This window comes from Phocoena sinus, chromosome 17 (genome assembly GCF_008692025.1).
Source record: "Phocoena sinus isolate mPhoSin1 chromosome 17, mPhoSin1.pri, whole genome shotgun sequence".
Lineage (NCBI taxonomy): Eukaryota > Metazoa > Chordata > Mammalia > Artiodactyla > Phocoenidae > Phocoena > Phocoena sinus.
In genome coordinates, this window is record NC_045779.1 from 69,546,677 (window position 1) to 69,564,839 (window position 18,163).

The 18,163-nt window shown below is 44.3% G+C and overlaps 1 protein-coding gene across 1 annotated transcript in view; it reads right to left on the reverse strand.

The window, feature by feature from the left end:
- Nucleotides 1-18,163, reverse strand: part of ADCY8 (adenylate cyclase 8) — a 220,710-nt gene that overhangs the window by 116,605 nt on the left and 85,942 nt on the right. Inside the window, exon 5 of the mRNA XM_032610032.1 lies at nt 11,608-11,735. Coding sequence (XP_032465923.1) covers nt 11,608-11,735 — 128 coding nt within the window. The remainder of the gene's footprint in view (nt 1-11,607; nt 11,736-18,163) is intronic.

Genomic DNA, 18,163 nt, shown 5'->3' on the forward strand with positions numbered 1-18,163 from the left:
CCTGTGCTCCGCAACGGGAGGGGCCGCAGCGGTGAGAGGCCCGCGTACCGCAAAAAAAAAAAAAAAAAAAGTCAAACAATTTTAGTTTTAAAGTGTGCCCAGCATCACTATAGTAGAGGGTGTAATATGGACTCCAGTGCCAGACTACGTGAGTTTATATCTTGCTCTGCCACTTACTAGCTGCACGACCTTAGGCACGTTACTTAACTTCTATCTATAAAATGGGAGCGATAATAGCATTGTCAGGGTTAAGTGAATAAAGATATGCAGAGAGTTGAGAACAGTCTCTGGCACATACTAAGGACTACCTGGTTGCTTATCACATATGAAGGAACTGCAGGAAAGTTAACCTATTTTCTTGTGGCCACATAGCTGGTAAGCATGATTCTAAGGCTAAACTGGAGCTGCTGTTTTTCAAACCTCAGACTCCTTGCAACATAGACACTGTATGTGGTGTGTGATTCTGGGCAAATAGCTGAATCTTATCCAGAGTTTCAATGGTTGTAGAATAAAGCTCTAGCTGATTGTTTCACTCACAGAGCCTTTGTGAGCCCCAAAGGAGATAATGGCTGTTAAAGTGCTTTGCCAACTAATTGTGAGGGTCTATTAAACAGCACACCATGCTAATGCCATTAGGCAATTAGCACCGTACAGGGAACGCACTGGAACATCTTAATGAAAAGACATTTAGATTTTTTATTTTCTTCTACAAAACAAAAATTATAAGAAGACAAACTTTTTCATTGCACTGTTTTTCTTTTTGTTGTGTCTGGGATTTGACTTAATAAAAGAGAAGAATGAAATGACGGAGAAGTCATGAATAATTTACAGACAGCGATCCTCTTTGGAAAGGCTACCCAGCGGCTGCATAGAACTACAAACACATTCCATGTGTTTCAAGATCTGTTCTTGAGGGGGGTGGGGGCCTTTGAGCATTCTTGAAGCTAAAATGGAGGAAATTCTGCTCTGAGTTACGGGTCCCTTTTCAATTTTTCCAAAGTAGAGCCCCACCGTTGCTTTGCTGTGCCTCGTCAGTCGCAAGTAAAGAAAAAAAAAAAATGCCTATAGATCACTCGTCTTATAAACATCTGCACCCGCTCTTTTTCTCCACAAACTCTGAGCTTCCGGAGGGCAGGGGTACCATCTTTCATTTCCACGTGCCCACACTTAGCACAGCACTCAGCATGTAGTGCTCAGAAGTATTTGTTGAATTCATGGACAAAGCTCAAAACCTTTCTTGCTCTACAGCCCCTTGTTGTCCCAAGATGCTTCTAAGAGTCCCAGGGGAACCACGGAGGTGTGTTTGGCCCCGCCAGTTGGGGAGCGGGGAGACCCTCTACATCTTCCCCTTTCAATTAAAGCAGCTTTGCTCTCATCTGTTTTCACGGAGGGCTTCTAGCTAAGATTTATTTTCAATAAAGACTCCACTTAATAGTTATTATTATTTTTTGTAGCTCTAGATCAAGCTGGGTACCAATAACACAAGAGTTTACCAGTATAAGAGCGATGATGTCATTTCCTTTAATTGAACTATTAAAGCCGAGTGTTTGGTATATGATAACAGATGAAGAACCTCGGAAATGTTCTTTCAGTTGAAATGCTTCAAATGGTTCATTTTTTAGCCAATTAACCAATCCATCGATGGTGCTGGAGAAATGACAGCCATCATTGATCTGTAGATTAGACTTTCTCCACCGTTAAATGGATGAATAGAGAGACAAACTTCAGCAGAGTGGCAGACTGGTACTGTGGGTGAAGTACATCCAACTCCTCAGCTTTGGGAGCAGAGACTGGAGTTCTAATGCTGCATCTACCCCTTGTTGGCTGTGGAAACTGGAGCAAAGGAAGTAAATTCTCCTCTGTAAAATGGGAATGATATGGGCTTCTCAAAGCAAGTGACTCTCAACACCACCAAGGGGCATGGAGTCTGCATTAAAGCAGGCCTGGATGTGAAGTTAGGTATCTCAACTTACTACCTGTGGGACTCACGCTAGTTGCATTAGTCTCTGAGTCCCAGTTTTCTTAGGTGCAATGGGAAAGAGAACTAGATTTTTGCAGAGTCGTTAGGATAGTTTATAAAATCATGTATATAAAGCACTTAACCTGGTGCAGTTTGAACACTCAAAAATAGTGGCTACTACTAATTTTTGTTAGTAATTAACAAAATTAACAATTTGTAATTATACAACTATATACAGGTTGAATCAGACCAAAAAAAAATTATGAATTGATCACACTACCCTTTCCTGCTAAAATTGTGCCTGCGTTTGCTCTATTTACATCTAAATAGCTTCAACCAACCCATTTCATATACCAACTGGGCAGTTCCTAGACACATATTGGTTCAAAAAGGATGAACTAATTTACAGTGTAGTAAGAACTGAGTGATTGGTCCTCGGCTCCCTAGATGACAGTGCCCTTGGACATTCTGAGAAAAATGGAAAAACAAGGGAGTTAGTTATGGAGGTCAACTATGGTCACTGTGCAGGGTGTTCTGTGCAAGTGTCAAGTCTTATCTTTACAATAACCCTGGGTACCATTACCAGTACCATTTTACAAATTAGGAAACTGAGTTCCAAGAAGTTCCTTTCTTTAGGTCACACATATAGAGGTGGAATAGTTGGAATTTCACCCCAGGTGTTTGAGCCTAAATGTAGTGGTCCATTTCCTCTACCCTGAATGGTTTATGTTGAAAAAGGAGCCATGCTTAGGGGTACATGGACCACTGGGGTTTGATCTGGCTCTGCCCAATAGATGGATGACACAGTCTCTGCCAGCTAATTCCAAAAGTCAGCAGGCTATAGCAAGCTCCCTTCTGTAGATTCCAGAGTTCACTGAGGGTACCTCAGGGGTCACTCACTGTTGGGGTGGGAGCTGCCAGCACGGTGGCCATGCAGCCTGACTTTGCCTTCAACCATGATCTATCCTATAGCCTTTACTGGACTTCAGAGTCAGCCTGCCTTACAAACCATGGGGCCCATCTGCCTCTAAAAAGTTGGAAAGCTACCGTGTCTTATCCTAGCGTGGAAGTTGCAGTTTCACAAAGTACTTCATTCTGGTGCCCACAACAGTTCTGATAGGTAGATATCTATCAGCATTATAAATTTCCATTTTACAGATGAGGGAACTGAGGCTCCAAGAGAGTTAAGATGTAAATATTATGTCTTCTGTGTTGGCCTTTTATCTTCATAAAAGATGTCGTTTCATTCTCACCCTATGCTACATATACAGTCCATTTATCTCATCTGTTCATTTATTCAACAAGCATCTCTTGAAGTCCTCTGCAGATATAAGCAGGGAACGAAACAGACAAATCAGAAAATCAGTTCCTGTATTTATGGAGATTGCATTAGGACGGTTTCCCCCCATTTTACAGCTAAGGAGGTGGGAGGGGAGAGAGGTTAAGTCACTCGCTCAAGGTCAGGAAGTAATGGGTCCTGATCGGCCCTCAGAATGCCAGACTGCAAGCTGAGAGCTCTTTGGACACCTTCCTGCTGCTTGCACTCCCTTCAGCATCACCCTCCTGCTTTTGGGGGTGGAAAGGTAATGGGAAAACCTGGAGCAGGATTCCTGTTCAAAAACAGTGTGGACTGCATGGAGAAAAGCAAGAGAAGCAATCCAGCCACCCTTTCCCACGCTGAGCTCTATGTCTTTCTCTCTCTGTAAAAGTAGATTTTTAAAAAACTAAGGTTGCCCTAAATGGTGTGTGTGTGTGTGTGTGTTCGTACTCTGCAATGCGTACTTCTTTAAACTCACAAGCATTTTCTTATGCCATTGAATATTAACGTAAGTCATGGTACTTAATGGTTACCCATTTCCCTATTTTGTAATATGCAAAACTTTATCTAACCATTTCCCTGCCTTTAGACATTTAGGGAGTCAGACGAGCAGGCCTCAGGGTCTTTGCGCTCCTGCCTAGGCTGCGTGTCATTGGCCGGAAGTTATTTATCCTATAAGAATTTCAAGTTCCTCGTCTGAAAATCGGGGAAGGTAATAGTATTTTCCTCTCAGGGCCGTGGTCAGTATTAGGTGAGGTGAGTAAGGAAGGTTATTTAGTATAGTGTCTGGCACATGGTGAGCATTCAATCAACATTAGCTTTATCAGCTATTGTTACCAGATAGTTTCAGTCTTCACCATTGTCAATAATTTTGCAAAAAGAATACTTGTTCATGTTAAAGACAACTCTGATGCATTTCAAAGAGAAGTGCAGCCTTATGGATGCTGTTGTCAGGGACTTTTCAGAACAAGGTGAGAAAGGGGGTTTGAGGAGGAAAGAGACAAGAGAGAGAGAAGCAAGGGAGAGAGGGAGACAAAGCCAAAAGGGACTACAGGAGGGAGAGAGAAGGAGGAACAGATGCCGCGAGGCATGCAGGGGGCTTGGGCACTCTTGCCTCCAGTGAGGAATGCTTTTCATTCCTCATCCTGCCATGTTGCTTGGCAGGGCAACCCCGTCACAAGGATTAAGACCTTTGTTCCAATTAACCATCAGGGACGAGCCAGTTCCTGCTTGACATTCTGGTGTCATTCCATGTCTTTTTAGCAACTGTGCTGAAAAGACCAGGCTCTGTAATTTTCATTAAGGTTCATCAAGGGAGCCTTTGGAGATTATTAATAAAGATACTGCATATAACACAGCCCACCGTCAGCTCTAGTGTCTCCTCAGCTATCAAGTCTTTCCAAAATAGAGCCAGGGCATGTGAAGCGGAGCCACCTGCAGCCCCTTTTCAATCTACGTAATGGAATTATTATCTAAGCCTATTTTAATTAATTAAATTTTATGAACAGACATCCATGAGATGCTATTAAATGCTTTATTAGAAATAAAGTTATATTCAATCACTTTTTTTGCCATTCATCTAGCTAATATCATGTTTCTAAAATCAAGTTTTTTTTTTTGATGGAATAAATTTACTAAGAGGCTTGATTAAGGCTTATGATCTTGTTACTGTCAGAAGTTTACTGACTTTTCTTCCCTCTCAATGTCAGTTCTGCTAACTTATTAAGGATGTATGTGAGACCTCCTAGGCTATACTTTGATCCTTTGGGTATCAATGGCAGATTTCAGGCATCAGAAACAACTGCAGAAATCTGGAGCTAGGAGGTAGGATGCCGTAATTGTTAAGACCAATGGCTTTGGCGTCAGATGCTTTTGGACTGGTTTCCTTATTCTGCCACCGACGAGCTGTGTGATTTCGGGCAATTACCCAAACTCCGTAATGAGGAGTTTGGGTAATGAAGCTCCAGTTTCCTCATTGGTAAAGTAGGAGCCTAATTCCAGAGCTTAGTCAGGATGTACCCATATAGCTATACTGGTTGTTTATGGTTAACATCCATTCTGATTGGCTTCCCTGGCCTCTTCTGATTAGTCCATGCTTTAGCCATACTAGTTGTTCAATATTTTGCTCTCCATCCCTGCCTAACTCCCAGGATTGTTATGAGGACTAAATGAGCTAACGTATGTAAAACCCTTATCTCAGTTGATGGCATATAGTAGGTGTTCATTAAACCCTAGTTATTGTTATTATTATTTTACTAGAATAGCTTTCTGTAACTTAACTGAGTCAAAATTTCCAGTGTCCAGTCTCAGCCCTAATGGCAAGATCCTATTAAAAAATGTTTCTAGGGTGATAACATGCATACTATCTACTTAAATTTTCAAAAGAACACTCTGAATTTGGGATCTTATGATTCCCATTTCACAGAAGAGGCCATGTAGGCTCTGAGAAGTTAAGTCACATTCATCCCCAGCCACACACCTAATAATGGGAAGAAGCAGGAACCAGGTTATGTCTGCTGACTGCAGGTCAAGGTCACTCCCTTTAAGTCATCTCATGGTGCTATAGTCACTCTTTCAAGGAACCATTGCTGTGATCACATCCAGCAACAAACTCTATCTTTAATAAAGTGGAACCCTGTCCAAAATACTTAGAGTATTACCAATTAATTGATAAGGTAAGTTTACTATAATGATAAACATTTGATTTAATTTAAACTTCTATGTCACATATGGTGTCTTGGGGGACTCGGGGTCTCAGCTTTGGAGGATTATAGCCTTTTCCTATTTCACAGCTACTGCTCTACTTCAGGTCCTTAGTTCTCTTTACTGGACTGTTACGAAAATATCTCCCAGCCAGTTTCATTCCCCTTGGCCTCTGATTTCTCTCATCCAGAGTAAACTGGAGACAGAGTTATCCATCTCCATGGTTACTCTCCTCAAGCCCAGATCAGAACATGACACTTCCCCACTTCAAGTGTCAGTGACTTCCCACTGCCTGAGGAATGAAGCCCCAGTATGTCTTCCAAGGTCACCAACTATCTGTGCACTAACTCCATTGACTGAGTTTAGAATTGTAGGGATCACCAAGGCCTGCTTCAAATCCTTAACACACACACCTGTATATGCACAAACATACACACGCACACACAAGTATAGACACATAGGTGCTCACATACTGATGCATATCTACACATCTGCACGCAAGCACATGCACAAACACACATACACACCATATACGCATACATATGTACACACATATACACACCACATATATATGTGTGTGTGTATAGGGAAACAATCTTTGGATCTCGGTCAAAAGGACCAACGTGGAGGGACCTTCAAGATGGCGGAGGAATAAGATGTGGAGATCACCTTCCTCCCCACAGATACATCAGAAATACATCTACGCCTGGAACAACTCCTACAGAACACCTACTGAACGCTGGCAGAAGACCTCAGACCTCCCAAAAGGCAAGAAACTCCCCACGTACCTGGGTAGGGCAAAAGAAAAGAAGAAAAAACAGAGACAAAAGAAGAGGGACTGGAACTGCCCCTCTGGGAGGGAGCCATGAAAGAGGAAAAGTTTCCACACACTAGGAGGCCCCTTCACTGGTGGAGGGAGGGGTGGTGGCAGGGGGGGAGCTTCAGAGCCACGGAGGAGAGCGCAGCCATAGGGGTGCGGAGGGCAAAGCGGAGAGATTCCCGCATAGAGGATCAGGGCCGACCAGCACTCACCAGCCCGAGAGGCTTGTCTGCTCACCCACCAGGGTGGACGGGGGCTGGGAGCCGAGGCTCAGGCTTCGGAGGTCAGATCCCAGGGAGAGGACTGGGGTTGGCTGCGTGAACACAGCCTGAAGGGGGCTAGTGTGCCACAGCCAGCTGGGAGGGAGTCTGAGAAAAAGTCTGGAACTGCTGAAGAGGCAAGAGACCACTGTTTCAGGGTGCGCCAAGAGAGGGGATTCAGAGCACCAACTAAACGAGCTCCAGAGACGCGTGTGAGCTGCGACTATAAGCGCGGACACCAGACATGGGCATGAGATGCTAAGGCTGCTGCTGCAGCCACCAAGAAGCCTGTGTGCGAGCACAGGTCACTATCCACACCCCATTTCCAGGGAGCCTGTGCAGGCCGCCACTGCCAGGGTCCCGTGATCCAGGGACAACTTCCCCGGGAGAACACAAGATGCGCCTCAGTCTGGTGCAACGTCACGCCGGCCTCTACCGCTGCAGGCTCACCCCGCATTCCGTACCCCTCCCTTCCTCTGGCCTGAGTGAGCCAAAGCCATGGAATCAGCCTCTCCTTTAACCCCATCCTGTCTGGGCAGGAACAAAAGCCTGAGGGTGACCTACACACAGAGACGGGGCCAAATCCAAAGCTGAACCCCAGGAGCTGTGCGAACAAAGAAGAGAAAAGGAAATCTCTCCCAGCAGCCTCAAAAGCAGCAGATTAAAGCTCCGCAGTCAACTTGATGTACCCTGCATCTGTGGAATACATGAATAGACAACGAATCATCCCAAAATTGAGACAGTGGACTTTGGGAGCAACTGTAGACTTGGGGTTTGCTTTCTGTATCTAATTTGTTTCTGGTTTTATGTTTATTTTGCTTTAGTATTTAGGGCTTATTATCATTAGTAGATTTGGTTGCTCTCTTCCTTTTTTTAAATATATATATATATATATTTTGCTTTTTCTCTTTTTATGAGTGTGTATGTGTATGCTTCTTTGTGTGATTTGGTCTGTATAGCTTTGTTTTTGTCCTAGGGTTCTGTCTGTCCGTTTTTTGTTTTGTTTTGTTTTGTTTTTGCGTTAAGTGGGCCTCTCACTGTTGTGGCCTCTCCCGTCGCGGAGCACAGGCTCCGGATGCACAGGCTCAGCGGCCATGGCTCACGGGCCCAGCCGCTCCGTGGCATGTGGGATCTTCCCGGACCGGGGCACGAACCCGTGTCCCCTGCATCGGCAGGCAGACTCTCAACCACTGCGCCCAAGGAAGCCCCTTAAAGCATTTTGATAGTCAATGTTTATTTCTTCTGCAACGCCATCTCTGCAGCATATCTTCTGCTTAAGTTCAAGATGGGAACTCTTATGGAAAGTCTGTGGATGAATGGATAAAAAAGATATTCTCCCTTCCTTCCTTCCTTCCTTTTTTTCTCCCTCTCTTTTTCTCTACACACACACACACACACACACACACACACACACACACACACACACACACAGGAATGTTATTCAGCCTTAAAAAAGAGGAAATCCTGCTATCGGCGGCAATATGGATGAATGTGGAGAACATTGTGCTCAGTGCAATAAGCCAGACAGGGAAAGACAAATACTCTATGATATCACTTGTATGTGGAGTCTTAAAAAAAAAAGTTGCACTGATAGAAACAGTAGAAAGGTGGTCATCAGGGGCTAGGATTGGGGTAGGGAAAAGGGGAACTGTTGGTCATGGGGTACAAACTTTCATTTTAAGATGAATAGGTTCTGAGGTTCTAATGTAAACATGGTGACTATAGTTAATAATACTTATCGTATACTTGAAATTTGCCGAGAGTAGGTCTTAAGCATTCTCATCAAAAAAAAGATAACTACGTGAGGTGATGGATGTGTTCACTAACTTGATTGTGATAATCATTTAAAAATGTGTAAGTATAGGGGCTTCCCTGGTGGCGCAGTGGTTGAGAGTCCACCTGCCAATGCAGGGGACACGGGTTCGTGCCTCGGTCCGGGAGGATCCTCATTCCGGGAAGATCCCACATGCCGCAGAGCGGCTGGGCCCGTGACCCATGGCCGCTGAGCCTGTGCGTCCGGAGCCTGTGCTCCGCAACTGGAGAGGCCACAACAGTGAGAGGCCCGCGTACCACAAAAAAAAAAAAAAAAATGTGTAAGTATATCAAATTACCACATTGTGCACTTTACAACTTTGTCAATTATATCTTAACAAAAATTTAGAGAAAGAAAGAAAACAGAAAGGAAAGTTTTGCTGCTTAAACTTGATTTTGACATGGTTGGTAAATCACAGACTTTTAGAGGCTTCAGAAGAGGTCTAGTCCAACTTCCTCATTTCATAGACAAGCCTCCAAGTAATATCTCTAATGGGCACCTACAGACAAGAGAAGGACCCCTGAGTGACCTGTTCATCACTGTATTTCCAGGGCTTAACACAGTGACACACGGTAGAACTCAACAAATGATTTGTTGACCGACCCACTGACTTACTGACAGAATAGCATTTGCACACCTCATCAGCTGTAGAGTTGGTACAAGGCATTGGGTCTTCTGGGTGTCGGTCACACTGCCTCCCTTGAAACCAGTCAACGTATCACAATTCATCTTAGTTTTCAGGGCAAGACTCTGAAGTGTCCAAATTAACAGCAAGAAGCACCTGAAGCCTTTTCCATCTACCAAAGGCTGATCAAAAGGAAACTCTGGGTGGAAGTGGTGGGCTACTTTTCCACGGTCCCTACTGGGGGAGACATCTGCATCTCTGTAAAAGAGGGGGCAACAGCAGAGTGGACATTTCCAGTCTCTCTCCACCTGCCTACTTGGTCTTAGGGATGGTTATGGTTGGATTTTCATCCTATACCTCATGGCAAAGCACCTCACTGCCTTGATCAGGCCCTGGTTGTGGGTAAGTTCCAGAGGTGGGACCCTGAGGGCCCACCCGGGGGGCATATCTGCCCACCCAGACTGTGATTTCAGGCTCAGTATTGAAATGACCAGTGTCAACGTCAATAGAACAGGATCATATTTAGGAAAAGGGCTTCTGTGCCCTCTTCTTAACTAGGGGACTTCACAGCATCTCCCAATGTTAACAGAACTCTGCCTGAAACCTGAATAAAGTCAGGGATCTGTCAGCAAGTAGAAGGGTCAGGTACACTGTGTTGGTTGTGGCCGGGTTCTAGAAAGGGAGCCTCCAACTCCTTACATTCCTCTTGCCTGTTCCTGGATTGCTCTTGGGAACCAGCAGGCAAGCTGAGCCTACAGTGGAGGGTGCGTGTTTGGGGGGTGCAGAGCAGGGGTTGTTGTCCCGGCTGAACCTGAATCCAGACCGACATTCCCGAGCATCACACGGATGCCTGATAGACCACACAACCCAGGTGGGAGTGCACGAGGAGAGTCTTCCGGTCTGTCTCCAACAGCGCTCTTCTTCCCTTATAAGATGAAGACATAATCCACGGAGATTTCTGCCCATGTGTCCACTCTTTACTCCCTTTGCTGTGACTGTGGGAAGATGTGATGCTTGGAGGATCTTCAAACATTTTGGAACCTTGAGGGGAGCTTTGGCAATATTGAGCTTCTGTCGCAAAGCCATAAACAGCTTAGCTCCAAAGTCCTTGACCGCAATAGCTCATCCCCCTTTGATTCAGCCTCTATTCGTCAGCTACACTCACCGAAGCCAAAAGCACTTGCCACACACCCGTGAAGACAGCCAGGTTGCCTGTCTTCAGTGATTCCTGTTGGCCTTAGGATAAAATGCACCCCCTTAGCACGGCTTAGAAGGCCCTTCAGGTTCTGCATGCTCCCAGGGTGCCGTCTACCTGTCACCACCATTTCCGCCCCAGGCTCCACCAGCTGCCACTACAGCACTGCCCGAATCCTGCACACGGCCCCCTATCTTCCAAGCGCTCCGCTCCACCTCCAGGATCTAATGTCTTACTTTTCAGGTAACAGCTTAGACATCTGTACGCTGGAAAGTCTTCTCCAGCACCCCAGATTGCACTGTTACTTCTCTATCGCCCCCGAGCACCCTGGTCTGATTCGTCTCAGAGCGTACCGTACTGTATTGGAATCGTCTATGCAGTTATCTTTCCCACCACGCTGTAATCTCCCTGAGGGCAAGTACTATGCTCACCCCGTTCACTGCTGTATCCCCACAAGGACATCGGTTATGCTCACCCCGTTCACTGCTGTATCCCCACAAGGACATTGGCTATGCTCACCCCGTTCACTGCTGTATCCCCCCAAGGACATCGGTTATGCTCACCCCGTTCACTGCTGTATCCCCACAAGGACATCGGTTATGCTCACCCCGTTCACTGCTGTATCCCCACAAGGACATCGGTTATGCTCACCCCGTTCACTGCTGTATCCCCACAAGGACATTGGTCATACAAATGTGTTGCACAAAGGATTGAAAGGGAGGTGTAACTAGAACATAATGAAGCTAGTGGTTCCTATGGGAGAACTAATGGGTATACAGTCTTCATGAAGTAAGTCAGAGAACTCCACCTTTCAACGTACACATGACCGACCGCAAAGGATAGATGGGTGGTTTTGGTCTTTCCCATCAAGCACATCAAAGGCTCGGGTATTAGGGAGAAGGTCCCAAATTACCTGATGGTTTTGATCATGCTGAGGCCCATTTCAACGCAGCAGTGGGCGTGGTCCTGGCGGGGCTCAGGAAGTCCTGAAACACAGTAGTAGCAGTCTCCCAGGATTTTAATGCGAAGGCAGTGATGCTCCTGAAAGGAACAAGGTGGGAGAGGGAAGGACTGAGTCAACAGATGGGTAAGTGCTTCCGAAAGCCTTGGGAAAGAGGGGAGCCGGGTCAGCAGGTCTGCACCTTGGGATCAGGGGCTTCTACCTTTGAAATGTGCCGCTATTTTCTTCCCAGGAAATTGGAGGGGGGAGTTGAAGGGCTCAGCGGTGGAATGGAGTCGTGGAGAAACACTGGATTTTGAGTTTGACAGATACAGGGCCATATCCCAGCTCTGCCGTGTAGTACCTTTCTGATCTTAATCCCCCGCGGAATACTGAACACTCGAGTCCTGCTCCCACTGATGTATCTCTTCTCGGGACATGTCTCTGGATTAACAGCTTATATCAGTTGCTAGCTCAACAATAAGCACTTAAAAAATAAATCACTTAGGGATGCCAACTCTACATAAAGTCCTTTCCCAACGACGGTACTGGCACCTTAAGAAGAGGGGCTGACTGTGTCTTGTACATACTTGTATTCATTTACTGATTCACACGCTTGCTCATCGATAAAAACATCAGGTGTGCATCTATCATAAAGCAAGCATTGTCCCTGACACAAAGATGATTAAAACAACCCCTATTATATATTAAACAAAATGCACCCTCGCAAGAACCTGGAGGTAGGTACAATTTTTATCCTGATCACTTCACCAGTGAGGGGCAGGACACGCCTGTTTGTTTGGTGGATTCACAATCTTGAAGACATGATCCTTACAAAGTTTCAAAGAGCAACATGTACCTAGGAAATGGTGCATACTTTCATATTGGATGGGAATAGGCTGGATTTTGCAGGTTACAGAGGAAAGAGAACTTGGGGCGGTAGAGCATAGGGGCTAAAAGCACTGGCTGAGGAGTCCCATTGCAGATCAAATCCTAGACCCCCCACCCCATCCTCATTGTGTGTTTTAGGTAAATTACTTAACCTCTGAGCCTCCATTGCCTCATCTATAAAATGGGGATAAGAATAGGACCTCATTGTGTGATTGTAAAGATGTAGGAAGGCGAGGCATGTGAAGGCTTAGTATAGGGTCCAGCAGACGGGGCACTAAATTAATGTCACCCATCTCTATGATGATGACTTGGACTCCTGTCCCTGTTCTTTCACATTTCTATCTGTGACACAGGCAGATTCTCTCTAGGTCTCCTTGGGTAGATGGTTGGGACGGAACGACTCTGAGATGTCTTCTAGATTTGAAGCCCTAGGTGCCTGTGGGTCTATGGCTTTGTGGGTTAGGGGCTCTCCTTGGGAAACCAGAGTCCAAGGGCATGAGGAGGGAAGTTGCAGACAGAAAGGGCCTACTTGAGATGCCAGCAGCACAGTGGATGCCCTGGTACTGCCAAGTTATGAAGCACCATGCTGGTTTCCTAATCCGATCAGGCATTGGGACATCGTGTTTGGGTAACAAGTGAAATCACCCTCCCAATAAAAAACAAATATCAGACAGGGAAAGGAGAATCAGAACTGGCTCTGGTGTTTCCCTGTCTGGATCAGATCTCCAGGGCCTTGCCAACCTTCCCAAATGGGCACAGATGCGATCTTCAGAACGCTGATAGCAGACACAGCCATCCCACGGTTATTTTTAGGAGTGTGTGGTTCCTATCTATTGGCTGCTTCAATTCAACTAATTTTGTAAGAGAGCAAAAAGGGAAGCTCAAGACCTTCACTTGTTTCTTCTAAGACGCTCTAGACTGTTATGGCCAGAATGGAACTAGGGAGACCTGACTCCACTGGTCCTGGCAGTTTCCAGATTTGTGGAGTCCACGGGACAGCTTTAAAAAAAACCCAGAAGGTCCAAGGCACTTCTCTCTAGAGTTCAATTTTGTGTTTTGCCAAGGAAGTATGAAAAGTCCATCAACATACAAAAATAACAACCAAACTACCCACCTATCCCCATCACTTTATAAAAGAAAGGGCGTTTTCAACACCGAAAAAGTAAAAAGACATATTCTTGGACTAAAGGAAAGTTCCTGGCACTAAATGAAATGAATGATAAAAACTCAATACATTGAAGTGTGTGTGTGTGTGTGTGTGTGCGTATATATATATATATATAAATACACACACACAATTGCTGTACATATTTATACTACATATACTGCTGTATATATATATGTTGTGTATATGTGTATATACTACAGCAATGTAGCGAGTTTTTATATGCATATACATATATATGTATCTCGCATGTGGCCACAAGTTAAAACTTCCTAACATTTGTTTGCAAAGGAGCAAATCCCTTATTCTGATTCTGCAGTGGAGAACACTGAGGCTGGGAGGTAGGGGTTGGTGACTTCAATCAGCCACACTTTGCCTTCAGATGGTCTCTGGGGCAGAGCCTGCTGTGACTCGGGCTGTTGGTAGCCTGGTCAGCACAGAGATCTACCTCCCTGTTGACAATGGGGAGGGGGGAGGGAAAGGGTAGAGCAGGAAATACTTTGGTCTAAGAATCAGACCTCCACATTCTAGTCAAATTGACCAGCTGTTTGACCTTCGATGAGTCACTGAAGCCACTGGTAAGTGGGTTTCAATTCCCCATTTGTGGCGCATGTGAAAATGGTCCCCTCGCCCTTAATACATAACTAAGTAAGCATGGCCGTCAACTAGCAATGCCAGTGACAGCTCACCTGAGAAGAGTCTTCTCCACATTTAATGCTATGACTTATCTTTCCTCCTTTGAGTCTCACAATAACCCTGAACATGGCAGACCATGTTTTTAGATACGAAAATTTCAGTGTAAGACAGATGGAAAACTTCCTGTTCCACAGAGCAGCTGGCTAAAAAGTAATGGATATGGATTGTATATGATATTCAGAAGCTCCAAATCAGTGATTTTTCCATGCAAACAGAGGTGAAAACATTTTGGAAAACGCAGTTGTATTTACTGAGCACATACTATGTGCCGAGCTATGTGTTAAAGGCATTATATTGATCTTGTTTAGTCTTTACGACCACATTCTGAGTCATGTGCCACTTCACAGATGGCTTAAGGAAGTGAAGGTCACACAGCAAGTGAGAGACAGAAGTGGAATTCACAGCATGTCTGTTTGACTTTGGGACTCCGTGCTCTTTCTTTACAAAGCTGCAGAAATTATGGCAGAGTCCAGAATGGGAGATCTCCTGATAAAAATGTGTTTTGGAAGGAGATCTGTAAAATAGTTCATTACCCTTTGGAAAGTGAAGATGTTTGTAACCCAGGGTTCATTTTTCTTCTAAACAAAAGGTGAAGCTGGCAGCCTCCTTGAAAAACTGTGGGCCCCATATAAATGGTATGTATATATGCATATGTGTATATATACCAATCATGTATGTATATATAAATATAAATATGAAAGGCCTGTCTTCTCGTCTGTCAAGTTCTGTCAATTTGCAGACACATTTTTCTGATCAATTCCCGTGAGCTGTCAGACGATTTGACAGTAATATCCAAGCAACTTTTTACCAGAAACTGCTTTGAAAAACTCACATTAAAAAAACCAGGTGCTTTGAAAAAAGATACTGAAAAAGAAAAATAAAGTAGGGTGAGGGTCTTGTAAATTTTATCGAGTAAGTCTTAATATAATCCTTTTCCTCCCATCTTGATGGCTTTGATATGATAAAAATCTTGGAAAAAAATCCAGAGAATTTATGAAACCATGTATGCACATAACACTGAGGAGATATAGGCACCAAATTATCAAAGATGGTTATATCTTTGAGGAGGGGTAAGATTACAGCGATACATACTTTCTCTATTGTCTCTATCTTTGATGTTTGAATTTTACATAATGGACAAGTATTGCTTTAGTAATCAGAAAAAAAAAATGAAAAGAAAAAAGACTCTCAGAACAAAAACATTAGTGCTACGAGTGCACTTAAAAAAGTTATATTAGAAATCATGACAATTTTTATAGTACTGTATCTAATTGTAATTATACAAATTAACACATGAATATATTGTCCTAGTGAAAATGAAACTGTAGATAAGTCTCCTTTAGTAGCCTCTCCCCCTCAGACACACCACACCCTGGAAACCTGGTCTCCTTTCCCCTCTTTAGAGGCTGTTATGCATTAATATATACATTTCTATGTTTATATATATGCACCATTTTTCATGCTCTTTAGCCATAAATTGGTCATACTATGTTTATAGATCTGAGACATGCTTTATCATGCAACAACATGTCTTGAAATTCTTTCTATGTCGGTACAGAAATAGCTATCTCATTCTTTAAAATCTATTGATTAGTTTTCCATAGTGTTGGACTTGTTCCTTGTAACAATAATTTAGGTTGCTTCCCGTTTTGTCAGCAATCTGAAACAAGGCTTAAGATGTAATGGTGTTGATTTTAAAGCCTCAATAATAGCATACATATTTTTCATTCCTAATTTGTTAGGAAGAGGAGTAGGTAGGGACTACTTTATTTACTTATTTATTTTTTTTATAAATTTATTTATTTAATTTATTTATTTTTGGGTCTTCATTGCTGTGTGCGTGCTTTATCTAGTTGCTGTGAGCGGGGTTCTCTCTTCGTTGCGGTGCACGGGTTTCTCATTGCAGTGGCTTCTCTTGTTGTGGAGCACGGGCTCTGGGTGCACAGGCTTCAGTAGTTGTGGCAGGTGGGCTCAGTAGTTGTGGCTCTCAAGCTTCAGTAGTTGTGGTTTGCAGGTCTAGAGCGCAGGCTCAGTAGTTGTGGCTCGCGGGCTCAGTAGTTGTGGCTCGTGGGCTTAGTTGCTCCACGGCATGTGGGATCTTCCCAGACCAGGGATTGAACCTGTGCCCCCTGCATTGGCAGGCGGATTCTTAACCACTGCACCACCAGGGAAGTCCAGGACTACTTTATTTTTTTAAAACAAGATCAAAGATCAAAAGTTACTAGGGTTTGCCAAGGGCACTAGAAAGGGTCAAAAACACTCTGCTTTGAGCAGCCACAAGGGCACTGAGGAATTCAACCACACTAAGAGGATCTTTAATAGAAGGCTTTGAAGTTTTTGCCTGCATCATAATAATGCAGTGGATAAATGGGAAGGTGCAATGGATGATATTTACATGGGAAGTGGGTTCTGTCAGATGTACGACATAATGAAAATCTAAAGCAAATAATTATGGCAAGGCAGAGAGAGATCATTATAAAGCCACAGAATTTTGACGCTAAAAGATATCACAAAAGGCAAGTCCAATCCCCTTTTACACAGAAGCAAAGTCTGTGACCCACTTGGTTAAGTGATTTGCCTAAGGTTGGGGGCAAAAACATTTAAAGTAGGTTTTCTCATTCCAAGGTGAGTAGAATTGTTTTCACTGGCAGAGTTTCTCAAGCTTTTCCACAGAAGCCCCCTAGAGTAGAACAGACTGATGCACCTAGGGTGGGTAGGGATGGGGTAGGGGGTAGAGTGGGAGTTACAGAGTACTTATGGGTGCTGAGTACTTATTTTGAGCCAGTCTCTGTGTATTGTTTCATTTATCCTTCATTATAATTCTGATAGGAAAACTGAGACTCAGAGAGGGGATCTGTACAGTTAATTGAAGTCCAGCCCATAGTTGAAGTCCTAGAAATCGAAATCTTCAAGTTGGCTGGCATGGACGGCAATACATCTCTGACATCTAGCTCCATCCCCTAAAGTGCCTGGGGCACTGCTTAGTGGTCAGGAGTGAGCACCTGGTCTCAGATGGTCTGAATCACAGATGCACCACCACCTACCAGGGGTTCTGGGCAGATTATTTTACTTCTTTGAGTTTCAGTCACTTGTTCTGTAAAATGGGAACAATAAAGAACCTCTCTTGTAGGTTTGGTTTAAGAACTGAATTAGGCAATCCAGGGCAAATATGCAGTCTAGTGCATAATGAACACCAGGCAGTTTACAAATGTTAAATATGATCAAAATTAATAATAATTTTACTCCCTCACTTGTATGTGTTTAATTTGATTTTTTTCTTTAAATCTTTCAGTAAGACTCATTCTCCAGAAGATGGACTATAGCTTCTTGCACCCACTGGGGCTCGATGAGCTGTGCACCCCCATCTCACTCCCTCTCTCCCACCGTGTACACTGTAACCAGGGCAAACAGCCCGGGCTACAGCACTAAGTCCACATTCCTTAAAAGGTCGCATGGTGCCCTGCAGACCTGTTTCCCTTTCCTCTTCAAGCTCACTTCTCACTGCAGTCTCCCATGCCCTTTGTGCTCCAGCAATCTTGAGCTCCTTATAGCTCCCCAAATAAGCAGCCACATTTCCACATTTTCACACTTTCCTGCCTTTGCATCACGGCTCAGCCTGGAAGGCTCTTCATTGTCTAATTTGATGCCGGGAAAGCTCCCGCTCTCCCTCACACCCAGCTGTGTATAGCCTCTTCTCTTCATGGTGCTACATTACCGCCCTCCTCACCCCAAGCACCGACTGTTCCTTCTTCCGTCCACCAGGACTTCTGTGCCTAT